Here is a 26,683-nt window from a genome sequence, read left to right as displayed (position 1 = left end):
GATGGCTCGGTCATGTGCTGAAGTGAATCTACCAGATCAGAGTGTGAAATCCTTCTCATACCAAATTTTAACAAACCTGGGTCAGATGTTACAATTCCCACTTAGAGAGTATCCAGTTTTCTGTTCCAGAATCAGAAGTTAGCTCAGCCCTATCTGAATTTGAGAAGTAAAGCTGCTCTATACTTTTGGAAAGTCTTTTTCTAGGCTAGAATTATGGTCAATAAGATATTAAACATTTAATATCAAGAAAACTAGCAATGATCAGCTGTACTGAGACAGACCAAATAGGTTATATTATTCAACATCAAAATCTCAAATGATGGAGATGTAACTGAGTGAATACCACTAGTCACCTTCCAGAACACCTGAAAATATAACTGGTTTCTGAAGTTTTCTTCCACATGATTTTGGCAAATCCAAAACAAAGGATGATTTCCGTCTGGCCTTCCAAACCAGTTTACTCCCACCATGTCCAGTAGCGGAGACATCCCCCTTTTTGTGTGTCTTTTTGACACACAAACATGCACTACAAAAGTAGGTTGTGGAGGGCAATATATGCCACCAGGCATGCTACTCCTCCTCTGGACAAGATAACGTACTGGTTAACACAGTGGGCTATGAAATCAAATTGTCGGGGTTCAAATCCATGATCCACCAAAAATTAACACTGTGACTTGGGTATGTCACATGATCTTACTAAGCCTCTGTTTTCTGATCTGCAAAATGAACATAACAATACTAATTATTTCCCAGGATTCATATACTAATTAGGTGGAGGTGTAATCTGCTGAGCACATGTTTAGTATGGTACATAGTCATAAAAGGTTCTTTGCTTGGCCAGGCGTGGTGGCTCACGCCTGTAATCCCAGCACTTTGGGAGATGGAGGCAGGTGGATCACCTGAGGTCAGGAGTTTGAGACCAGCCTGGCCACCATGGCAAAATCCATCTCTATTAAAAATACAAAAATTAGCTGGGCGTGGTGGTGGGTGCCTGTAATCCCAGCTATGTGAGAGGCTGAGGCAGGAGAATCGCTTGAACCCAGGAGGCAGAGGTGCAGTGAGCTGAGATCATGCCATTGCACTACAGCCTGGGTGACAAAAGTGAAACTCCATCTCAAAAAGAAAAAAAGGTTTTTTGCTTAAGAACCTTTAGATATATAAAGCCTTTTCAGATATACAAAGCTATTTCAGGGGTGAGATACTGCTCATCAGAGCAATCAGAACTACCTTCTACGCAACATCCCTCAGGATTACAGAAAAAAAAAAAACCCAAAAATATCTTTGTAATACTCACAATTCTAAGCAGACAGAAATGTCTAGCTTGTAATAGCTATGCCATTCTACAGCACAACTAATAAATAAGTTGTACCCCCAGCACACTGACTGGACACTGGGCACATAGCTCCTCTCCCAGCATTAACCTCAAATTATGTAAATCAAAAAGAAACCTTCCAAAAATTTTCCTCTTCTCTCTGAGTGGCAGCAGCTGTGCTGCTCCAAGTCTTTTCAGGAATGTCAGCACATTAGTGCCATATAAACAGCTTGTCTTGGTAAGGCAGGGGATGGGGAGCTCTTGGAATGCAATATCTGACTGTTGCAATTCAAAAGGTATGTTTTACTACCATCTTAAAGTAGTAAGACCAAAATGGCATACTTCGAAAACTTTTGAATTGATTTCTTTTCCCTTATTTCCAACAGCTCTGAACCACTGCATGGTTGATATGCATTGCAATATTTATAAGGCACACAATAGGGTCCCATTAAAGCTGTAACTGTTAGTTGATTTTATTTTTATTATCTGCCTCACAACCCTGCCCCTTGTCCAAAATCACTTTGCGTACATTTCTTCCTAGTTTTATAGCAACTTCTGTGTTATTACAGATTCTGGTTCCTACCACTCTTCAAGGCAGACCTTTGCAAGGGACATTCAAGGGAGAACTACAGCATCCTACCTGAAACATCTCAGCTAAAAACATTTTAGAATAAATGTCTCCCCACTGACCCTTGTTGCTGCCTATAAAAACACTGCTCAAATAGTCCCCGATGAGACTGATGTCTGAGGTCTCTCAGACATACAGGTATCTGAGTTTTCTGCTTGTGGTTTTTAGTTTTGGCCAAATTTTAAGTACAGTCTAATGACTGCTCTCCAAAGTTCTCCCTTACAGGAAACATACCTAGCTCAATGATGCCAATGGGTTTAAATATTTTAGAATACTGTGGCGGTATTCTTAACAAATACCCATGTGTTCCCCCTACCTCATCTATGTCCTTGGGGCTGTGTGACCATCTGTGGCCAGTGGTGAATGAAGGAGTGAAGGGTTCCACTTCTAGGCCAAGCCACTGAGAGCTCGGTGCCTCCTCAACTTCTATATCCCTGCTACACCAATTTGGGAGATATGTGTTCCAGAAAGAGAAACCACTAGTGAAGGAAGGCTGCTCAACCCTGTCAGACCTCATGTGGGTGAGAAATAAACCTTCGTGTGTTATTAAGCCTCTGGGGTGCTGGGTTATGTCTGCTGCAACAGCAATGAAGCTTACTCTAATACAGCCAACCTGGAATTAATGAGGCTGGCCACTGGGCTTCAGAGTCGTTTCCTGGGGTTGGGGGTGGGAGTGGGGTCATGTCTTTAACCCAGTTATTTAGGAATGTCCTCCTATGGAATTGCCTTTAAGGCCTATTAGGAGCATCACCCAAACCAATTTCATTAACATTATAGTCACCCCTTTCCTTTTTTGGCCCAAAGTGGTTCTGCTCAGTTGGTTAACCTACATTTATGCTATATTTAGCTCCAAACAGATGAGTTTTATCTATTTCTAGGATAAATACTTTGCACAACTGAGATCCTTCAAAAGAATGAACTCTAGAAAGAAATTCCAAAAGTTATTTTCAAGCATGTTGTATGCAATGGACATATTGGAAACTGTGTACAGCTATACAATGTGATGACATTTAAAGGACAAAATTCATTTAGATCTGTACATTTGATTTTCTTTATTAAAAAAAACAACTTCATTTGAGGCATACCAGGACCCAAGTTATATTTTCCATTTTTCCCTAAAGTCAGATCTGGTATAACACTACAACTAATGCCTGCACATGCACCACGTGCCAGGCACCAGGACAAGCATGTTCCACAGCTTGCACTGAATCCTCACGTGAACTTGTGGCCCATTTCTTAACTACATTTTGCAGATGAGGAAACTGAAGTTGGTGGAGAAGCCTTTGTCTAAGGCAGTGTGTCTCAATCTGTTTTTCATTGGCACCTCCTCTAAGGGGCCCTTTTAGACTCTTTTCCCCCCTAATTGCCCAGTGCCAATTTTAATACCATGAATGCACAATGCTGTTTTCATATATGTAAATCTGTGCTTTATACACAAAATAAGTCTATAAAAATCTCCCCAAAACAAATTCACACCTTGAGAGAGGACAGCACTGCTGGTACGAACACACGCTCCACAGCTGCACAGATAAGACAGTGTGGTGGAGTGTGGCTCCAAATCCAGGCTACATGACTATAGGCCCATGTTACAGTCTCTAGACACAGTAATGTTTCTTTATGATCTTGCCCTCCTGCAGTTTTGGCTCCTTAAATACCTTCCCATCATCCTCAGGATATGGCACATCTCCCTTCGATGAGGCCCTCATGATCTGGCCCTTGCTGTCCCCACACTCTGCTCCAACAACAGCGAGCCACATGTATCTGCTTGCAGTAGGCCAGGCTTTTCCTCCCCAGCTTCATTCTTCCACCCCCTTCACCTGGCTGACCGCTGCTTGGGCTTCAAGCTTGGCCCAGGTCCTCCAGGGAGCTTTCCCTGACCTCAACCCCCATTCCAGGTTGGGTTGAAGCCCTTCCTATATGCTGTTATAGCAACTTGGATTTACCCTTCTCCAAATGCTCCCCATACTCTGTTATATTTATTCATCTGCCTCTTCCAATAGACTGTGAGGGCCAGGGGACCTCATCTCTAACTCTCTAGGCCCACCAGGATGCATGGCAAGAACTCTGTAAGCATTGCATAAATAACAGGAAGCTGAAAATGGCTTCAGTGCACATGCAATAGAAACAGCTTTATAATTTTTTAAGTAACAGAATGCCTAGCTGAACCTTCTACTCACTTTTTTAGGTCTTGATGGTCCTTTGGACAACCATCCCTTGTTCGGCTTCAGTCCAAGGTTTTGATGGCAGTGACACTGATCCTACTTCTAGGCTCCAGAGTTAAATATAAGACCTAGGCCTGACAAGAGTATTCCATCCTTTTGACCACCAAACGACTCCAGGGTATGGATAAATGATGTAAGTCAATAATAAGAGATGCCATGTTGGGACTTAAGTGGAACTATTAGAGGAGAAATATTCCCTTTCCACTGGGGTGGAGGCATATCAGTCTAACATGGCCAGAGGCTGCTCTGTGGAACAGGCAGAGGGCCTGCCTAAGCGAGAAGACCACACAGAGAGCAGATCCCAGAGACTGAGGGCAAGAGAAACACACAGACCAAACCAGCTAAGTCCTGATGTTCCATCTTACAAACCAGCCAGCCCCAATGCTCCTGAACTTCTCAATTCCATGAATCAAACTTTTCTTTTTTTTCCCTTGAGCTTAAGGCGTTTTGAAATGGATTTTTGTCAACTGCAACAGAAAAGGGTTCTGGGCAACACAGTGGGTGATGATATTGCCAACTATTTGGCCCACAGCAGGCTTTCAACAAATGTGAGTTCTCATGCTCTTCCTTGGTCAAAGAATGTGGCTCAAAAAGAAAGGACAGTGATAGTACCTACCATACAGCTCTGTTGTGAGAATCACATGAGATGGTGCCACCCGAGTGCTTGGCACAGTGCCTGGCACTCAAAAAGGACTCACTGAAAACATTAGCACTAACACCACTGTACGACTTGGAAGAGACAGACTTCAGAGACCTTGAGTGTAGTTTTCCACTATTTCATGAACCTATTAAGTTGTAGTATCAACAACTCGGAGAAAACACACTCAAAAATCACAATAACTGCAAAGGGCCAGTCCTTGGTTGTGGTAGAAACTGCTGCCACAGTGAGCAGGTTTGAACCTCCCGGTGCCAGGCCTGCCTCCTGAAGAAATGATCCAGGTGGTTTTGATCTGCCTCAATGCTCTACTTATGACAAGTCTGTTTGCCAATCATCCAGTCTTACTGTGCCTCAAAAGGCAGAAGAGAAGCACTGTTGTTCTAGCTAAAAAACTGCATTGCCAAAGGGAAACACACGGCTCCTCTGTATTTACCAGTTTTCTATGTGAGCCCCCCAATGCTTCCTTCTTTCGCATTAATAATTTGTAAAAAGTTGGACAGAAAAAAGGTCCTTGTCCCCTCTAGGCTGTATGCTTAGCCAACTCATTCATCCTAACACTAATTTAATTTTACTTTCCTTGCTCTATAAGAATTTTCTTCTTCACACTCATTTTTTGTGCTACTGGGATTAGAAATCTGGTAAAAGCTCAAGTCCAGACTCTGTTGGATGAAGTTTAAAGCTCTGGTTACTTTAAATGAAGCTTTTGAAGAAATATATGCATACATGTATAATAAACATCATAAAAACATTTCAGACAGGAAATATTAAGATATTATTCAATTCATATTTTCCATTTGGACTCACTGAGTTTTTCAGAAGTATAAACAGTTGTCATTTTCTAAAGGGAAAATACATTTTGAATGGAAGGATTTTAAAGCTGTTTACTACATGACACAGCCCTTCCCTATAAGAAACCTGAAGTAAATACTCATGTTTTGGCCGGCTGGGTATGGATGCCTGTTTGGCCCCATGGTCCTTCTTGGTCACAGTGATCCATTTTGGGAGGGGGTAGAGGATCCAAAGTGGGCCAGTCAGAAACAATCCGGAGGGTTTTGCTAGAATTGCCAGGTACAAGGTGTTTCTTTATGCTGTGGCAGCTGTGGGACTTCTCTGCTCCCCTGTGGTGACAGCCTGAGACTAAAACCAAACAGTGCTGACTGAGCAGAGCCATGAGACAGGCATGCTGCCCTTGTTAACCTCACCTGATTAGTTAAACTCACACTAGGTGGCCTCTAATTTACCAATGGGCTTCAAACATATTTGCACAACACTTTTTCCTGGAGAAGGGATGACATGCAGGTGAGTCTAGTGTTCCTATGCTCGCCCCAAAATACAACATACTTCATAATCTTGCTGGTCTGCAGCACTAAAGGGCTTATGGTTACCGTCGGACGCCTGAGGAAACCTGAGATGACCTCCTTCCTTATTCTCCTGTTCCAGTCAATTAGGAACAGACCCAATCTGCCAGCAGATTCTGTTGCTCCCACCTTCAAAATAGATGTCTACGCAATGAATTATCACCACCTACACCGCTACCCTCATCTGAGACACAATTGTGTCCTTCTTGAACTAGTCCAGTGGTCTCCCCAATGGTCTGTGTTTCTGCCCCCGCTCCTCTTCAGTCTGTATTCAACACAGCAGCCAAGTAGTCTTGAAGTTAAATCACAACATTCTTCTGCACCAAACCCTACTCATCTTCGAGTGAAAGGCAGTGCATTAACAACGGCCCACAAGACTGTGCAGCATGACCCGATCCTGCTCTACCCTGTTTCTTTCCGATACCCTTTTCTGCCACCTTACCCCTGTACTCGTGTCTCAGCCCCACTGACCTCTGGCTCTTCCTGGTACACACCAGGCATGCCCTTGCCTCAGGGCCTTTGCATGTGCTGTTTCCGCTACTTGGAACTTGCTCCAGGTGGAGCCCATTTGGTTCCCTCCTCCTTTAGGTCCTTGCTCAGGTATCATCTCCTTGACCACTCTGAACACTCCTGCTAGGCCCCCATGGGCCCCTCCCCTTTCCAGATTTAGTTTTCTCCATTATCCAGTTACCACCATCTTAGAAATTACATGTTTTAGTTATATGCTTTGTTTATTGCCTGCCTCCTCCACTAAAATGTAAGCTCCATGATAGTAAGGATTCTTATCTGTTTTACTCACTTTTTCAGAAATCACTTGTGCCTAGAAGACTGGCACACATTATGGGCTCAAAATTGAGTGAATGGAAAGAAGGGAAGGAGAGATGAAAATATGACACCTGTTTCTCACTGGTGAAGCCTGTCAGATGAAGGGCAGAAGCCGCCTACATCGGTCTGAGAGGTGAAGGCACCCAGGCCAACTGAATGGGCTTGATGGAGTTGCTCAGCTGAATTGGCTGAGATGGTCCGGCTGAAAAAACACAACTTCTAAAGAGAGGCTGCAACCTGGCTTCCCATGGGAAGCAGTGAGAGTCCGGATAGCTTACAGTCTGCCATTTTAATCTTACATGTATTAAATACCACATAATATGCTAAATTTTTTCTTATAGCCCAATTTAATTTTCAGTGAAAGACTATGAAAAAAAATTCTAAGGTCAAGAGGAGTTATGTGACTACAACAAAGTAAAGCATCATCTCAGAAAAACTGCAAATGCTATGACTTGTTAACTCATTTTGCTGGTTCTGAAACTAACATTCAAAGTGGACATGGGATTTGGATCTATCTAGCAAGTAGCAGAGCTGGGATTTGAACTTGGATCTCCTTGGTTCTCAAACAAAAACCTCTTTGGTACTAAATCCCAGAAGCTCACCATAAGTGCCTTGACCTCCAAAGTGGATCTGGCCCTGCCATTGTCTAACAGAGACAAGAGGGTCTCCCAGGTGGCAAGACCAGAAACACTTAAGCTACCTCACCTTCCTGAATGCAGAGGCCGTGGGATTCCCCTCCCATGAGCAAAACCTGGCCAGCATCTGGCCCCCATATCTACGCTGTAGGTGCTGCCTGGCTTACCTCCAGTAAACGAGCACAGCAATGAGAAGGATGAGGCACACGAAGGTCAAGGCTGATACCACAATCAGAGGGATGATCCACTCCATCCTCCCTGGAGCAGGGCGGCTTATCATTCCAGAGGTGTTTTTTTCTGCTGCCAAGAGAAATCATCCCAGTTAGAGAACAGAGGTTAGTGGAGGTGGGAGCCAGAATGTGAAGCAGAGTTTTGTTCCAGTTTTGTGTGGTTTCTGGAGAACTGGGCCACTTGCTCTGGGCTGCCCCATGACAGGAGGGGCAATCTGCAGCCCTCACCATCTCCTGCCCCATCCCAACCCACACAGGGCCTCTTCTGTGGGCTGCATTCTGTAATCGGCAGTTATATGGACTTACAGATAGAGCTGAAGGTGTTTTTAGACAGCCGTACAGAAGACACAGACATTCCAGCCTTACCCTAAGAACATGACCGACCCAGAAGAGCCTTTGAAGGTGCTGAGGACGTGTGCTCAAGTCTCAAAGAAGCAAGGGTGGAATGGCTGTCCAAGAGCCTCTCAGGTTCTCTAGTGCAAGGGCAGGAGGGCTGGCATGAAGGGTTTCACTAGGATAACTAGAACTGGCTGTGACTATGACGACCATCTATTCTTTGCTGCTCAGCATCCCTTACTCCTTGCTGTAGGAACAACTACACCCCAATTCTGCTTTGGGAAACCACCTTTCCCTAACAGATATAGTCATGGTGGGACAATCATCGGAGTGTGCGGCTCCCTGCTCTGGTCAACGATGTAGCACTCAAGCCAGGACAATTACGTCTTGCCCTAGAATCTCACCACTGACTCTAAGACTGAACAACAGCACATCCCAGCAGGAGCACCTAGGTGCTTTTGTGTGCGGGCTCCTACCATCCAGATCCCCAGAGATCCTGTTTTTCCTAAAATGCTTCTCTAGTTTGTCCTTTGATCCTATCACCTACCCCAGATCCTTCCAAAAGCTCCTATTTTCTTTCCTGAAGACAGGAAGCCATACCACACCCTATTCCCAGAGCACGTCTGTAACCAGCAGCCACAATCTAGAGGTTAGCAGGGAAAGCTTGCTAAATAGTTCAGGATTCTCGCTGGTCAGCCAATACCTGTTAATCAGGCAGCTCCTTCCTCCACCTCTCCAGGCCCTGAATATCTTCAGAAGTCCCCGGGAGCCTCAGCAGAAGATCCTATCTTCCCTTCCACTGTGGAGAAGATGCCTGGAACATGCCAGGTGGCCCAAATGAAGCCCCGGTTGGGATGCTGGGGCTGGGAAGAGCACAGGTGCACAGAGGCAAGCAGCGAAAAAGCAAAGGTCGTCTGTGACCACAGGGAGAAGCCCCTTAAAAAAATCTAACACTGGCTGCAGGCTGACTCGAGCCCAGCAAGGATTCCTCCTGCACTGCAAAAACGAGGCCAGCGTTCAGCCAGCCCGGAGTGTCCCTCTGCAGGATGGACTAAATGCAGAGCTAATCAGGTTGAGTTTCCAGGTGAGAGAAGGTAGGCTGAGTAGGGAAGAATTGGCTGTGGGAGCAGATTTTTAAAGAGGCGAGACTCTCGAGTCAGGAAGAAGTGTGTTACGATGCGTTTCACTGGATTTCCTCTAATGCATTTTATGTTGACCACCTCCTTTGTTTCAGGCACAGGCCTGTGACGCAGGCAGGACCTGATGTATCCCCAGCTCACAGGTAGAAGACGACAGAGTCAAGTAGGTGCAGCACACTCTGATTAAAAACCACCGCAGAGCACTTTGCCATTTATAAAGTGCCTTCCTAGCTGTGCCTGTCCATTTTCTTAACCCCCTGCTCCATTTTTTCATTAGATAGGATAGATTCTTACCAAGCCCCTACTATGCACAGGCCTGGTGCAAGGGGAGGGGGACACAGCAGTACATCAGACAGTAGCACTGCTGTGCCCATGGGGAGGAATCTTAAATGGGGAGAGGCGGGCACAACCACAAGTAATAATACAATGAATGTGGCACCAGGGGATGCACAGGGGGCCATAGGGGAATAGCTCTCCAAGCCCAGGTCTCCATGAGCTCCCCAACGAAGGCAAGTGTTGAAGGATGAAGGGGAGTTAGTTAGGCGGGGAGTTAGTTAGGCAGAGAGTTGGGGAAGAAGGGTGTTCTGGATGGAGACCATCAAATCAGTGGGAGTAAAGAATGAGAGGAAAGGGGACCCAGATGGGGAATTGGAAGGCAGATGAAGCCAGGGCCTTTTAGGCTAAAATAAAGAAACTGATTTTAGTCCTAAGGGCAGTAGATACTACTGCAGGGTTTTAAGCTGAAGCAGACAAAGATCAGGCATGCCTTCTCTCCATCAACATAATGCTTTTATTGCAAAGCTCTGGTGGCTGGCCAGAGAAACCAGAGTTGCAAATAAGAATTTTGTGGGGCCCCCAGAAGGGGGTAGCCCAGCCAGGCAATTATCTGGCTGGTGGTGGGGGGATCTCAAAGACCTGGAAGTCCTGTTAATGGAAAACAATGTTGGGAGGGTTGACGCTATAGGCCACATGTTCAGTTAAAATCAGTATCCACTCTGGGAAGCCCTTGGGTACAGGAGGGACTCTCAGTGTCTTGTTCCTCTCCTCGCTCCTTACAGAACAGGATTCTTGCCTGTGCTGCTACAAAGAATGAAAACTCCATGTCCTATTCATCCCAAACCACAGAAAGGAACTCTTGGCCAAAATAGTCCCTCACACTTATATCCCTAAACAATCACTGGCAATACCACCTCTGTGGTATTTCTATCATTTTTTTTTTTTCCTTTTTTGAAACAGGGTCTCACTCTGTCACTCAGGCTGGAGTGCTTGATCTCAGCTCACTGCAACCTCCGCCTCCCAGGCTTAAGCGATCCTCCCACTGTAGCCCTCCAAGTACCTGGAATTACAGGTATGCGCCACCACGCCCAACCAATTTTTGTATTTTTAGTAGAGACAAGGTTTCACCATGTTGCCCAGCTGCCCTCGAACTCCTGACCTCAAGTGATCCTTCCACCTCAGCCTCCCAAAGTGCTGGGATTATAGGCATGAGCCACCACGCCTGGCATATTTCAGCCATTCTAAAACCAGTGAAAAATGACCACTCCAGAATTTCTTGGCCTTGGGAAGGGGTTCGGGAGTGACCATCTGTTTGTGTGGATCAATGGCATGTTATATTGTCCCTGAAGCCCCAGGGGTATCTCTCTGTTGGTGATAATGTCTGTCCCCCTCTCCTCCTCTATGGGGTGAGTGTTCAGTTTTCATTGGATTCTAAGAGGGGTCCAGGACCCAGAAAAAGTGAGAACCAACAGCATAGAGAATAAAGGTCCAGAAGACAAGGCTCTTGAGTCACAGCCCAGGTCAGAACTGGCCTCAAACTTGATTTCCACAATGGAGTCATTTCTCCCTCTAACATTTCGTGAAAGTGTGTAATAACTGGCCGGGGGACAGGGTTGGAGGGGGGATTCCCGTAGGGGGTTGGAGCCTATCTGAAATCCCACTGTGGACAGTCTCCAAATGGCAGTTTCTATGGAGGAGCTCTCAGGGTGGCAATAACTTATAGTGTCAGTGAGAGACTTAAGGAAGTTTTTCTGACAAGTTTCACTCTGACCTTGACTAACGGCAGGCAGTTTCATTGGCTTGGGTCTTTTACATAAAAGCCAAGCAAAAATAAGAATGCGACTGAATTTCCACGTGGGGCATGATAAAGTTGATTTCATTTTCAAATTCACAGTACTGCTTTGTCTTCCTGGTGCCAGGAACCTAGAATTGGATTCCGTCTCCAGGTGATCAAGTGAAATCTGCTCCTGTCACTTTCCTAAGTAGCCCCTCATGGCCCTCAGGATACCCCTGAGTGGGGAAAGCAAGGCTTTTCAGAAGCAGGGCCTTCCATCCCCAAACCAGCATCATCTCCTGCTGTTCCAGCTACACTCACCCAGTCAGTGACCATGCTGGGCCATGGTCCCACCTCTCTGTCTTTGCCCCTCCCATTCCTACTGTAGGGAGTGCCTTTCCTTTCCTGATGCCAGAATTCATCTTATTGATCCTTCGATCCTGGTTCAAATGCTGCCTTCTCTGTGAGGCTTCCAGAAGCCGCCAGTTTGCACTATCTCTTAAGGGCAGAGCAGAGATTATAGGTTCAAATCCTGGCTCTGCCATTTTCTGTGTAACCTTTAGCCAATAACTTAAACCACTTTGGGCCTGGAGTTCTTCATCTATAAAACAGGATAAAAAGAGCCTACTTCATAGGACTGTTGGGGAATCCAATGAGAAGGTACATGTAAGCACCTAGAGGTGTGCCTGGCATCAAGCAAATGCCAAGTGCCACCCCACCATCATCATCTTGTGTTACTCTTACTGCACACATCACACTCAATTATAATCGCTCTTTTGTGACTCTAGGTCCCCAAAGGCAGGGCTGATTTCCATCTATGTATGGAAGAACAGTTACAAAGCTCTGCCTCCTACTAGCTTTGCAACTTTGGGCAACTGACCTAACCTCGCTGTGCCTCAGTCTCCTCCTCTGTAAATGGAAGTAATAATGTTGCATACGGCATTGTGGGGGATGAAGATTGAGTTTTGCATACAAAACACTTAGAATGTTGCTTGGCACCTGTTTAATGTTAACTATTGTGATTACTGTCATCACCACCACCCCAACTTCGGCAACACCATCACCAGCCACCATCCTAGCAGCAGCATCATTACTTATCATCACCACCACTCTCTTCCTCAGCACCCTCACACCATAGCAGGAGATGGTGAGTGCACACTGGTGTTTGCTGAATCTGACTCCTCTCTGTAACATCTGAGTGTATAAGTGGCAGTCCTACAGAGCTTCAGATGTGCTGGGTATCAGCACAAAGGGCTGCCTATGATGAGATTGCTAGTAAAGAGCTAGAATCTCAGTTTGCCCTGAGACTAGACTGTATCATACTTCTTTTCTTCCCCCCCTTTTTTTTTTGGTAGAGACATTTTCTTGATATGTTGCCCAGGCTGGTCTCAAACTTCTGGGCTCAAGGGATCCTCCTGCCTCAGCCCCCACTCAAAGTGCTGGGATTATAGGTATGAGACACTGTGCATGGCCCCTGTACTTCTTGCTGTGTCCTTCAGAAGAAATACCCGTCCTGCTCCCTGACTCAATTTGTGGCCCTAATAAAACAGCAAGCTGCCAGGACTACTAGAACACACAAAGTGTGGCACTGAGTATACACCCATCTCGTAATAGGCCCTCAGACACCGACAATCCATGAGGCTAAAATTCCCCATGCCTAGGCCTCCAGAGACCAGAACATGCTGTAGGCCTTTCAGTACAACCACAGCAGCATGCCGCAAGGTGGCAATTCTGCACCCCAGACTCAGGCAGACCTGAGTACAAATTCTGACTTAGGCCTTTCCAGCTGTGTGGCTTTGGGTAAATGACTGCCCATCTCTGAGTGTCTGTTCACTCCTGTATCAAAGGGAGACAAATGATAACACTCACCTCTCGGGAGTCCTGAGAATGAAAAAAGATTGTCTGTGTGAAAACAGACTGTAAGTTATGGCTACATAACTTACAGGACCAAATGCAAAATGAAATCATGGGGCCCATTCAAAAGTTATTAAAGAGGTTTGAGAAGGTGACAGTAGAGTATGAGAGAGTATGAAGGCAAGCATAGGCCCTTCTGAGCACAGGGCCTGTGTGAGTGCACAGGCTGCCTGCTCACGAAGCTGCTCTGGATCAGTCAGGCACCAAGCACAGTGCCTGACACAGAGGAGATGCCCAAGAAATATTCATTCTTTTCTTTTGCCCAAGAAATGTTCATTCTTTTCTTTCCTTCAATGGAGCCAAGCAACAATGCTGACAATATAGTAACACTAGACACTCCCATCTGTCAGGAGCAGCACACTTTTATGCAGAGCTTTGCTGGTGACCTAGCTGCCTCCTGAAGGGTCCAACGGAACTGAGCTGCCCAGTTACTGGGGGTTTGCTTCCTTCTATGATGCCTAAATTGTGACACCAAGATAAGGGCAGGACCTCTGCGTTAACAGAGCTCCTCCTCACCTCCATCTCTGGTTCATCCAGATGATGCAGTTTTCCCAGAAGGACTAGCCCTTCGATTCCTGCCTGACATGGGTTATGAACTGGCAACTCTGGTTTGACACCCCTTCCCAGTAATTATTTTTTAATTGGGAGGTAGCTACCAACATTTAATAAGCAAATAAATTCAGATAAAAATCAGCAATGGTAGCTTCCACTGGAAATGTTCAAGGTTGGCAACAAAAGCCTGAACTCCTACACGGCAAACATCAGTTGGAATCAAGCAGCACACTCCCTTCTGACAGGGTATGTCTCACTGGTTTGCCACAGTCGTCACTACTCCCTAATGTCACACCGGACCAGCTTTCCTCACCCCAATTCCCATTGCCAGCTCACTCCGGCCAGCCTAGTTTCAGTTTGCAAGATGGCACTCTGACCCAGTGAGTCTGCAGAACAACACTAACTCAGGTCTTTTAAAAAGGCCTCAAAATCAAAAGTAAAAATCATGGTTTAATAAACTTATCACAATCCTGATACCACTAACCTGGCTCAAGAGAAGAGGCTCTTTCTGTACAAAGCGGCTTTCTCCAATTCTGTTTATTTTTGAAGAGATTTTATTTTTAGGCCAATTAGAAACTAACCATGCTGTTGCTCTGCCCATATAACATAGTCCATTCTCAGTGCATTTGGATCTGTGTAGAAGATGACAATGAGGAAAGGAGTGTCAACTGATACCCAGTACTTCCCCAGTGGATGTGATGTGCAGGTGAACAGCTACTCAGAGGGTGATGTGAGGCCAGCTAGAGCCCCGACTCAAAGAATGAGCCTGCTCCCAAAGTGTCTTCCCCGTGAAACTTGGAGCAAAATGCTAATGAACCCTCTCTGGGCATATGCAGGAGGAAGGTAAGGTTAACAACCTCCCCACAGCCTTTCTTTCTCTACGTCTTTATTTCAGCACCCAGCAGAATCTGAGTAAAGTGCCTCCATTCTGCTTTTTAAAAAAAATAAAAAAAAAAAAGAAAAGAAAAACAGTTTTCAGTGGCATATGTCATCACTGAATTAATGCTGTTTGCCTTTTACTGGCTTGGCTCTCATCCCAGTAGAAGCAAATAAAAACGGAGTACAATGTACTATAAATGCTACCGGCAGCAATACATCAGATGGACCCATCTGAAATGCCTCCTACCCTCCAGTAAGGGCTCAACTTCTGCTACAGGACAAGAACCCCTCTGGTGTCAAGACTAAAACTAGCTTGGATCCAAGAGGCCTCTATCAGGAGTAGGGAAGAGCAAGATTCTTTAATTTGCAAGGAAGATAAAGAGAAGGACGATCTGCATACTCATAAATTGATAGCCTGTTTCCATCGTGGGGAATTTCACCATATTTGTTCTGAACCATACCACTCATTAAAAACCTCCCAACATCTGTGAATTAAGGTGGCTGCTTAAAAAAAAAAAAAGTGGTAAAAAACACATAACACAAAATTTACCATCTTAACCATTTCTAAGTGTCCCATTCAGTGATGTTGAGTATATTCACACTGTTGTGCAACTGATCTCCAGAACTTTTTCCTCTTGCAAAACAGAAACTCTAGATCCATTAAACAACTCCCCATTTCCCCTTTCATCAGCCTCTGGCAACCACCATTCTCCTTTGTTTCTTTGAGTTTGACTGTGCTAGGTATCTTAGATAGGTGGAATTCGTCTTTTTGTGACTAGCTCATTGCACTTAGCATAATGTCCTCAAGGTTCATCCATGCTGCAGCATGTGACAGGATTTCATTCCTTTTAAAGGCCGAACAGTTATTTCACTGTATGTACTCTATGCCACATTTTATCCATTCACCCATTGATGAACACTTGGGGTGCTTCCACCTCTTGGCTATTGTCTACGATGTTGCCATGAACATGGGTCTACAAATATCTCTTTGAGATCCTGCTTTCAATCCTTTGGCCATAGAGTTAACCCATCAACAACATAGGTGTTAGGGGTGCTAATCCCTGAATAGTCAGAAATTCATGTATAACTTTTGAGTCTCCAAAAACTTTCCTGCTAATAGCCTACTGTTGACCGGAAGCCTCACCAATAACATAAATAGTCAATTAACACATATTTGTACATTATTTGTATTATATGCTATATTCTTACAATAAGGCAAGCTAGAAAAAAGAAAATGCTATAAAGAAAATCGTAAGGAAGAGAAAATATTTATATTTACTATTCATTAAGTGGAAGTGGGTCATCATAAAGGTCTTCATTCCCATCATCTTCACTTTGAGCAGGCTGACGAGGGGAGAATGAGGAGGGGTTGGTCTTCCTCTTTCAGGGGTGGCAGAAACAGATGAAAACTCATGTATAAGTGGATACAAGCAGTTCAAGACTGTTTTTCAAGGGTCAACTGTATACCCAGAAGTAGAATTGCTAAATCATATGATAATTCTGTTTTTACTTTTTTAAGGAACTATCATACTATTTTCCACAGTGGCTGCACATTTTACATTCCCACCAACAGTGCACAAAGGGTTCCCTTCTTTCCACATTTCTGCCAACACTTATTTTCTATATTTTTGATAGAAACCATTCTAACAGGTGTGAAATGATAAAGTGGCTGCTATTTTTACAGGGCCACAAAATTGGCCTTTTATTTTTCTGGAGCCCTGACGTTACCCAAACCACTGCTGCAGAGAAATGATTGTTCATCAGTTACAAATAAATATGTTCTCCTGCAACAGGACACTGGCTCTGTGTTAACACGTGTGGGCAGGATTAGAGCATCATTCGTTTCCATTTATATCACTGCCAAGAGTTCCTGTGAATAAGTGCTCCCTTACCATTTCACGCAGAGCTTAGTTCACTAGACTCAAACAATCAAAATGATGGTCTGTCATCTCTATTTCAATTAGTTGTTGGGAAAGTGGGGAGGCATTTGATAAATCCTAATTTAATTCCAAGCCCCTAAAAGATGGCAAGTCCTAACCTACCAGACGGCCACCACTGACAGTTGATTGCAAAAGTACGTGGTTTTGAAATCAGTCACAGACAGAAGCTGTACACCAATCTTACACCAACTATGCCACCTGCTGCAACCTGAATTCTTGACTCCAACCTCTCTGGAAATCTAACTGTTCTTAGTGGGGTCTGGTTTTCCATACCATGAGATTTACCATCTGTCTTAATTCAAAGATCGTTCAGTGGGCAATAGAAACTCCAAGGACCCAGATACTTTCTGAGAAGAAACTAAACCGTACTGGCAGCTGAATAACCCCTTCAGCCTACCCTGAGCTCATTCCCGTGGACATGCCAGGAAGATGACAGATCAGGACGGCGGTGGGCAGAATTATAAAGAAAACACTTCTCTAGAAAGAAACCTGATCAGCAAAACTAGCCCTGGCTGAAAACTACTTCTGATAGTCCGTACAAGTGCCTGATACAACTAATTTTAAATAAAGCATGCTGTACTGCTCCCAATCCCTAGACAGCTGGGTACTGCAGTCATGATTTCTGCCCAATCTGCATGAACCTGTACTGGTACTTTGTCTTTAAATTACTCCTCTATTTGTCCTCAAGTAAACTTCTTCAAAAAGGAAACTTTACATGAATACTATAAATCAGGGGTTCTCGGCCTTGGTATTAATGACATTTTGACCAGATGGTTCCTTGTTGTGGAGCTGTCCTGTGCACCATATGACGTTTAGCAACAGCCCTGGCCTCTACCCACGAGACACCAAGTAGCACCCCAGCGCCAGTTATGACAACTAAAAATGTCTCCAGATGCTCCCAAATATTCCTAGGGAGAAGGACAGAATTGCCTCCGGTTGAGAACCACTGTCACAAATGGAAGTTGGTCTCTTTTTAAAAGCACACATTAAAATATTCACTTAATAATTAATACTGCATCTGAAATCATCTGGCATTGCTAATTCTGGGAACCGGTGCCAAAGCCAGCACCACGTGGGGAGGATCCCCCGGGACTATAGAGTCAGAGCCCATGTTTGGGCTTTGTCTTGCCACGGGCCGTGTGGCTCTGGGCACGTTCCTTCATCTGAGCCTCCTTCCCTCCACTGGCATGATGGCAACAAAGCATGACATTCATGGGAGTACTCTAGGATCAGTGACATACTCAGCTGGCCTTCTGCACAGGCAGAGCTAGCACAAATGTTCACTGGTGACGCTGTTATTATTTCTGTAATTAAAGGTTTTCACATTGGGTTCCTTAGTGCTTGAGAGTTCCAAAGGGGCGCCTCATGGTTTGCCCAAAGGAGCAGAGTGGCTGCAGCTTTGCACCCTCCACTCTGTCTCAAAGCAGAACAGCAGCCCAGAGCCACTGCCCAACTGTGTCCATTCTTAGCTCATGGGCCGTGCAAATGCAGGCCAGGGGATGGATGTGGCCTGCTGGCTGTGGTATGCCGACCCCTGAAGTGGACTGTCCCCTTGGCACCTGACTCAGGGCTGAGCCAGAAGAGGCAGTTAGTAAACCTTCAGCAGTGAGTGTTCACACACTGGGGTTCTGAGCAAGATTCAATCTGAAAAAAGTTTCCCTAATTTAAGGAAACAAAAATGGAAAATCCCAGCACGAAATGATGAATTTGTAGATGATGCCCACTCTGAAATGTGTTTGTAGGGTATGCTGTACTGCACAGTGCCCCCAAGAACATTTCATTGCATCAACTGGCTTCTGGGTTTAGGCTGTGGCTCCTGAGGGTGGGACCATATGCTGGATTTCCATGTAGCAGACATCCAGCTGAGGGCTTTGCACTAAAGAAACGCTAGAAAAAAGCCTGGTGAGAGGGAGTACACGTAAGCCTTCAAGCCTTCTGAAAGGCTTCCAGGGAAGTTGAAACTCTAGCAATCAACACTATAGTAGAGGTTGAGCACCAGCGGTTCCTACCTGGCCCAGGGATGGGTTTAGTTTGGCCTACATTTTTTTTTTTTTTTTTTGAGACGGAGTCTTGCTCTGTCGCCCAGGCTGGGGTGCAGTGGCCGGATCTCAGCTCACTGCAAGCTCCGCCTCCCGGGTTTACGCCATTCTCCTGCCTCAGCCTCCCGAGTAGCCGGGACTACAGGCGCCCGCCACCTAGCCCGGCTAGTTTTTTGTATTTTTTAGTAGAGATGGGGTTTCACCGTGTTAGCCAGGATGGTCTCGATCTCCTGACCTCGTGATCCACCCGTCTCGGCCTCCCAAAGTGCTGGGATTACAGGCTTGAGCCACCGCGCCCGGCCGGCCTACATTTTTAAAAGGAGAAACTGTTTTAAAAATTTGAGCTTACTTGAAAGTTGGGTGGTTCTGCACAAAAACCTGGATTTCTGGCTCATTAGGCATTCTCACTGGCAGTAATCTGTGGGAGCTGAGTGAGTTGGCCCTCTTTAGAAAGGTCATGTGCTCTTCAATATGCTGTGGTCCTTACCACTCCCTAATGTCTGGCACTTGGTCCTTGTTTCTCATCAGTATTAACTGGTTTCTGTAGGTGTCTGGGTTTGCCACTTCTTCTATAGAAGGATCCCTTTCTTCCCTGGGAGATAATATATTAAAGTCAGTACTCACAGGACTTAAAAAGATGTTATGAAACACCAAAGGAATTTAAACAAGCCTTTTGGAGACACTCATAAAAATATAACAGTGTGTAACTTTACACATTATCACTCTTTTCAGAGACCAGGTATTGATTAAATAAATTGTTTTTTCTTAATATGAAGAAAAAATAAATGTGGAACAGATTTAAAGCAAATGTACACACAAAGTCCTTAAAAATAAATCACTAACATTAAAATGATGGTGATTTCATTAAAAAATAAATACCATACTGGAGAAGGCAGACACAACAAAGGACAAGGTGAATGGAAGTGAAGTAAGACCTTAAGGATCATTGACTGATGGGTTTGCTTGTTTTACCCTCAGGTCACTCACATCTTTTACTAATCGACAGGCACATGCATATTTCTGCGTAAACCAGGGATTGGCAAATGACAGATTGTGGACCATATCAGACCAACTGCCTGTTTCTGCAAACAAAGTTTTAATTGAAATACTATCACATCCTCTCAGCTATGTATTGTCTATGGTGGTTTTTGTGCTACAAGGCAGAATTAAGTAGCTGCAACAGAGACCTGTGGCCTGCAAAACTGAAAAATATTTACTCTCTGGCCCTTAGCTGACAAACTTTGCTGATCTCTGGCTTAAACAATCATCACCACCATTTTTAGATTTGAATTGCTTGAAGTTCTGAAGGAAGTTTTTTTCAGAAGAAGTGGACCTTCTTACTGAGCTGAAGGTGATAAGGGAAAGCTCTGATTTACCAGTGTTGAGTTTCAGGAGGAGGTCTTTTTTTAATTTTTTTTTGGAGACAGTCTTGCTCTGTCATCCAGGCTGCAGTGCAGTGGCATGATCCTCTCACTGCATCCTCTGCCTTCTAGGCTCAAGTGATCTCCCACCTCAGCCGCCTGAGTGGCTGGACTACAGGCATAAGCCACTATGCTTTACTAATTGTTGTATTTTTTCTAGAGACGCGGTTTCACCATGTTGCCCAGGCTGATCATGAACTTCTGGATTTAAGCGATCCAACCTCCTTGGCCTCCCAAAGTCCTGGGACTACAGGAGTGAGCCACGGCACCCGGCCATCTGGATGTCATTTTTAATGGCAGCTACTTGGGGACCAATAGCTTTAATGTCCACAGATGAGAGCAAAGGAAAGGGCTATGGGGGGCCTCCTCACAGTCACCATCACTGTGTGGCAACTGGGCTGCTGACAGCTCCTATTTGTCAGTGACAGCGAGGGGGTCTCCACAGCCACACCACCTTTGGCATTAAGCATGATCATTAGCTCCACTTGGCAAATGAGTACACGGGACTAAGACTTACCTGAGGACCCTGGGTGAATAAGGGACAGAGCCGACTGCGTTGATCTGACTCCCAAAGCCACTCTGCCAAGATTGTAGATGTTCTCAGATTTCTGTAGGGTGGAAGCTGAGGACCAACACACCTCATACCTGGAGTAGGGAGCCCCCAAAGTTTACCATCCGTTTCTTCTCCCCTGTCTCTGGAATCTGGAACCTGACTCCAATGGCAAGAACTCATTTCTACTTACCTGGGGCGGTCCCAGTCCCTGCCTCTCTCCCATCTCTCAAACTGTAAATACTCCCAGCCTAAACTCTCAGCAGCCATATTTTTCAGGAATGTGGTCAAACAAATGTTTAAGAGGAGCAGGCTGAGAATGCTACTTTGCCAGAGTCCATAGTCCAGAGGCTGAACACTCAAGCTTGAAAATCAATTCCAAGTCCACCACCTGTCTTTGTAGAAAACACACTGGTCCAAGCCACCATTACTACTGCCTCCTAAATGGGCTCCTTTCATCCATTCCTGCCTTCCTATATCATCTCCACGCAGAGGCCTGAGTGGTCTTTCAAAAAATCAATCAAGTAATGCTGCAGCCGAAATCTACCACTGGTGGCTCATTTCTAGTTGAACGAAATCCTCAGCGTGGTCAACGAGTACCTTTCCAGAGCACCTCCATCAATCTCTAAATCCATCCCCTTCTCTCCCCCTCACTCTCCCTGGTCTAACCACACTGGCCTGATAGCTCCTCAACTAATCCAAATTAATTCCCCACTGTAGGGTCTCTGGACTTGCTGTTCCTGCAGCTCAGAATTCCCCTCCCTGGATCTTTGCATGGCTAGCTCCTTCTTACCACTTGGATCTCTGCTCAGAGGTCATCCTTGACCACTCAAAGCTACACTGTCCCTCCGCTCCCCAACCGCAGCAGTTAAGGCTACTTAAGGGTATGTATTTGTTTACTGGCATATTCTCAAGCTCCCCTACCAGAACGCAAACCCCAAGAGAACAGAAGTCTGTGTTGACCTATGTTCTACTCCCAAAGCCTAGCTTGGTGCCTCTTATACAGTGGGCATTCCATACATGTTTCTTCAGTATCTTCAAATGCAAGAAATTCAACTTTTTCAAAGTAATTCCTAGAGGGAATGTCACTGTTCATACAGAAACAGCTTCCCAAGTGGCCCCATATTTCCTTCACTCAGTTCCACAAAAGGCTACTCTGCACCTTTCCCCAAATCACAGCAAAAGTGAGCAATACCCATAGGAGACCTCCACTTCAAAAAATTAGTTCATACTAGCTTTAAGAGGAAAGTAATTCAAAACATGAAAATTTATTCTAAGTTGTATCTTAACATACGAGATCTCAGCTTTAGATGAATTTTAATGTTTACAAGTGCAAAAGCAAATAAATATTTACCAGTTGCTTTTTTTTTGCACTCTTATAACTCCACAACAGCTTAGACGCAAAAAAAATTGTTGCTAAACATCTTGTAGTCTGGCAAAATGAAGAATTTCTTATTAAGAAAAGCCCTCACAACAATAACAACTCCTCATGCTTATGGCTCCCTTGCAGAAACTATCAGGATGGTTCATTAAGATTTGAGCATATGACAGAGCAACAGAATTGCCACCAGGAGGGGTAAGATGAGGATCTCATGCCCTGGCCTCACCGTCTATACACTGGCTCATTCCCACAGCAATGGGAGCTCTGGGGAGAGAGGGCTGTATTTCTTGGGCAAGGACCATGGGCTCTCCCAAGCTGAAGCCTTTCATTCTGTAGATTTCCATGAACATGTCACTTCTCCACAGTGGCCTTTCTTAGTTAGGGTAGGTCCCTATCCTCTCCGTAATTCTCTTGGACAGCATCCTGTTACCATTTCACAATTGAAAACTTCAGTTAGCTAGTTTTCCAGGTTGCCAGTTAACCATCTAGCTTGCCAGTTAACCATCTAGCTTGCCGATTAACCACCATCTAGCTTGCTGGCTTTCTAACGTTCCTGTTACCTAACTTCCGGGCACACGCTCCAGCTAGCTGCTGTCTGTCATCTTTCTGCCTTCCCCTTTAAACTTTCTAGTCAGGGACCAGGCTTCCCTGGGACAGCACCCTGCCCAGTCCCTGGCACCAAACTAGCCATTTATAGATACATTATATAATGAATATGGAATGAAATCTTAATAAACGTCTTAAGATCGATGGCTTTTTAAATTCATTTATATCATTGCCCGGTTGAAGTCCCTGGAGTTATTCTGAGGCAAGAAAACAAACATCAAACAAAGACTTTCTCCAGCATAAGAGAGTAGGCTTTTGGAGTAAAATAGGGACACACATTCACACATTCACACGTGCGCACCTTTTCTATGATAGACATACGTGATTCTAAGAATATTAAGTACTTTCTGAAGCTTCACCTTCTACTCTCAATTTTGTGAAAACGGTATGACTGTTCACAGCAGCAGAAACCCTCAAAGAGGACCTGCGTCACTTACCTGGATTAACAGTGATAAATCTGCTGTCTTCAGAAAATCGGTCCCCACGGGACACAGGCTTTTTAGATGGCATTTCGGGCCTCTTGGGATCACTCCCTGCATACTGCTCCTCTGTGGCGGTGGGGGGCACTTGGGTGGAGGTGACCGCATCGGGGTCTGGGCCTGGGCCGGCATCCCTCCTTCCGCCTGTCTGGTCTGTGGGGATGACAGTGTGGTCCTGCTCATGCCCAGGTATAGTATGATGTCCCCCCTCGGCAGTCCTGTTGGGAGATGAGGGTGTGGGGCTGGGCTCCGTCTGGTTCCGCTCCTCGGCAGCGTGGGTCACCCCACTCTTCTCCTTCTTTTCGGAGTCCTTCTCTCCATCCTCCTCGTGCTCCCGCTCCCCATCCTCACTCTCACTTTTCTCATCCTTCTCTCCTTCCTCCGTGCCCTCGCTGTCCTTGGTTGGTGATGAATCACCATCTGGCCCTGGAGAAGCCAAGGCCTCTGTAGTGGCGAGGACTGGCCTAGCCGCCTGCTTGCTGGCTGAGGCGGCTGTCGGGAGGCGTGTGGGCCACACGGTGCTGGGGAAAGAGGAGATGCCACCACCGCCGAACCCCAGGCCAGCGAGGAGCGTGCTGGTGACCACCGAGGCCACTGTGGCCTGGCTGCCGCTGGAGGAGGGGCCCATCCCAGTTGCCATGGAAACAAATGAGAACGGGATGCCGGAGGACGTCCAGGTAGAAGACCCCGAGCTGATGGGGGCCATGTCGGCTGAAGAGGCAGGAGACGCTGTAGGCTGGGAAGGATCACCCGGCAAGGGTGGAAAAGAGGCAAAAGAAGAAAAAGCAGAGAAGCAGCAGTAATTAAGATTGGGAATGAGGCCCTGGTTGTCATCCTCTGAGGATTTTACTCATCTATGCTATGGAGTTTTCCAATGTATGGCATAAAGTTGACATTAGGTGGTCCATGGGTAATCAACTTTTATTTTAATGGTTTTATAATAACTGTGAACATGTGAAAAAGCATAACTAGTGAATCAGACTCAGCTTTTCACTGCTACTACCCAAGATGAGGCTGAGTGCCAAAAAAAGTAAGTAGTGTTAAAGCTGACTTACACAACAAAGAAGTCATGAATTGGAAAAATCAGATGTCCATCTGTTCTTGGGGTGATGAGAGGCAGAAGACCTTTGATTTTATGTATATCACCGACACTTGAGGAGATACTCAGCTCTAGGTCTAGAAAGATACTGGGTGATCCAGTTCAACCCCACTGTCTCCCAGTGAGGAAGTAGGTGGACAAGGAGGGAAAGCAGCCTACCCAGGTCTGCAATGACAGGGTCAGAGGCAGGAGCCATGCTCTGCACTGTATGCTCTGGGCACTGGTTGACATCTCTGCATCTCCATGTTGGGCACTGCAGAGTCACTGTACCTTTCAGCTTCTAAGTTTATCCATGGGAAAATCTGAGCCCATACAGATGACAACATCATCAACAACAATAACAAGAATTCCAATTAACAAATGCCAACTGTGTGCCAGGGCTTCCCATGCTACTCTGGAGGCAGGCATGATCATCACCCCATTTTGCAGGTTAGGAAACGGAGACACAGAGATGTTAAGAAGGCACAAATGCAGGGCTGCCTGGGTCCAAGACTCGGCTCGTTCTTAGCACCATACTAAATTGGGGCTCAAATCTGGGGGTTTGACTCACATAAGGTATCTCAGGAAAACAAGAAGTGCTGCTCTGAGCTATTAGTCTAATTTTAGCTTGCCTTCTGAGTGATGCTGGACGCATTACTTTAACTCACTGAGCCTCGGTTTCCTAATCTGTAAAACGGGAATAACAGTAACACTGACCTTGTGGGCTGCCTGGAGAAGTAAATAAAATAATCTGTGCCTAAAACCCAGGAAGAGTTTAGTGAATTTTAGGTTATTATTATTATCAACACGGCTGTGATTAGTATTTTAATTATTCATTATACCAGCCAGAGCTGGGGAAACTAAGATATTAATTCTGGTTCCAGAAATTTTCAGATCCATATAACTTTAGGCAAATGACAACCTCTGAATTTGAATATATGTCAAATGAAAGGGTTGGAACAGATTTAACCCCTTTATGGTCCTGCATTGTCTGATCCCACAAATTGTAACTAAAAATATGAAGAATTTTTACCTTCACAAAATTATACAATATAACCACCTAACACTGTTGCACAGCTTGTAAGGTATTGAATTATAAAAAGTGAATAATGTAATTTTTTCTCTACCATAACCGCTTTACATTGAGCAGTTTAACAACATTATACTGCCACCTCGTGGTGACAGTTTTAACTGCAAGCAAATTAACAGCCACGACAAATCAATTTCCCATTCTCTACTTACCACTCCTGTTTTCACTATTCTGGTCCCTTGGAATATTCGAGTGGTATTAGCTGAGAAACAAAGAAATTACATTTAAGCAATGAAACTTTTTTTTGTGGCTCTAACAAGACATTCCTCATGAACACAAATCTGAATTACATATAATTTTCACATGTCAAAATACTATTCTGTAGATTTTTTCCAACCATTTAAAAATGTAAAACCTTTCTTGGCTTATGAGTCATACAAAAACATGCAGAGAGCTAGATTTGGTTTGTGGATAGTAGCATGCTGACCCCTGTCTTAAGCTATTAGTTAAAAAATCATTTTTCAATTTTTATTGTTTTCTGTTTTATTGAGGTAAAAATTTAGTAAAATGCATAAGATACAGGTGTATACTTAAATGAATTTTACATATGTAAACACTGTGTAACCACTCCCCATAGTAAGATAAAGACATTCGCCAGTGCTTTGCTGGAGAAAAGGTGTACTGTGTTGGCATCTAGTCAATATCCACCTCTACCCCCAAAGCTAGCCACTATTTGGACTCTGTCAGTTTTACCTGTATCTGAACTTGATTTAAATTATCATATTACACCATTGTTCCTCCTTTACTATCTTTTTGGTCATGATTTCTTACCCTTTTTGTGATTCTAATTATCCATCCTTAACTTATTACTGTTTACCTTAAATTGGTACTTTCACCACTTGTTAAAAATGTAAGAACTGTATGATAATTTAATTCTATTTGCCCACCTTACCTTTTGTGTACTGTTATACTTCTATTCCTACCTATATTTTAAAATCCTGTAAGCTACTGCCAATTGTTTTAAATGGTCCAGTGATTTTATATTAACCATACATTACCCTTTTTGGTGTTTATTTCTTCCTGTAGCTCTGTTCTCCTATGTGTTATTAAACAATATAACTTAGAAAACAATTTTTTAAGATTATGGTAAAATACATGACAGAATTTATCATCTTAAAATTTTAAAAAAAATGGCCAGGCACAGTGGCTCAAGCCTGTAATCCCAGCACTTTGGGAGGCCGAGGTGGGCAGATCACGAGGTCAGGAAATTGAGACCATCCTGGCCAACATGGTGAAACCTCGTCTCTACTAAAATACAAAAAATTAGCCAGGCGTGGTAGCGCGCACCTGTAGTCCCAGCTACTTGGGAGGCTGAGGCAATCGCTTGAACCTGGGAGGCGGAGGTTGCAGTGAGCCGAGAT

The 26,683-nt window shown here is 44.8% G+C and overlaps 1 protein-coding gene across 2 annotated transcripts in view; it reads right to left on the bottom strand.

The window, feature by feature from the left end:
• The window catches only part of PTPRG (protein tyrosine phosphatase receptor type G), a 745,156-nt gene that overhangs the window by 71,988 nt on the left and 646,485 nt on the right, over positions 1-26,683 (bottom strand). For both annotated transcript variants that reach the window (XM_050781197.1, XM_050781198.1), the window contains exons 11-13: positions 25,475-25,524; positions 23,113-23,890; positions 7,806-7,938 (exon numbers count right to left, since the gene is read on the bottom strand). In XM_050781197.1, coding sequence (XP_050637154.1) covers positions 7,806-7,938; positions 23,113-23,890; positions 25,475-25,524 — 961 coding nt within the window. The remainder of the gene's footprint in view (positions 1-7,805; positions 7,939-23,112; positions 23,891-25,474; positions 25,525-26,683) is intronic.

The sequence above is a fragment of the Macaca thibetana genome, chromosome 2 (genome assembly GCF_024542745.1).
Source record: "Macaca thibetana thibetana isolate TM-01 chromosome 2, ASM2454274v1, whole genome shotgun sequence".
In the NCBI taxonomy this organism is placed as follows: domain Eukaryota; kingdom Metazoa; phylum Chordata; class Mammalia; order Primates; family Cercopithecidae; genus Macaca; species Macaca thibetana.
This window is presented reverse-complemented; position numbering and strand designations above follow the sequence as displayed.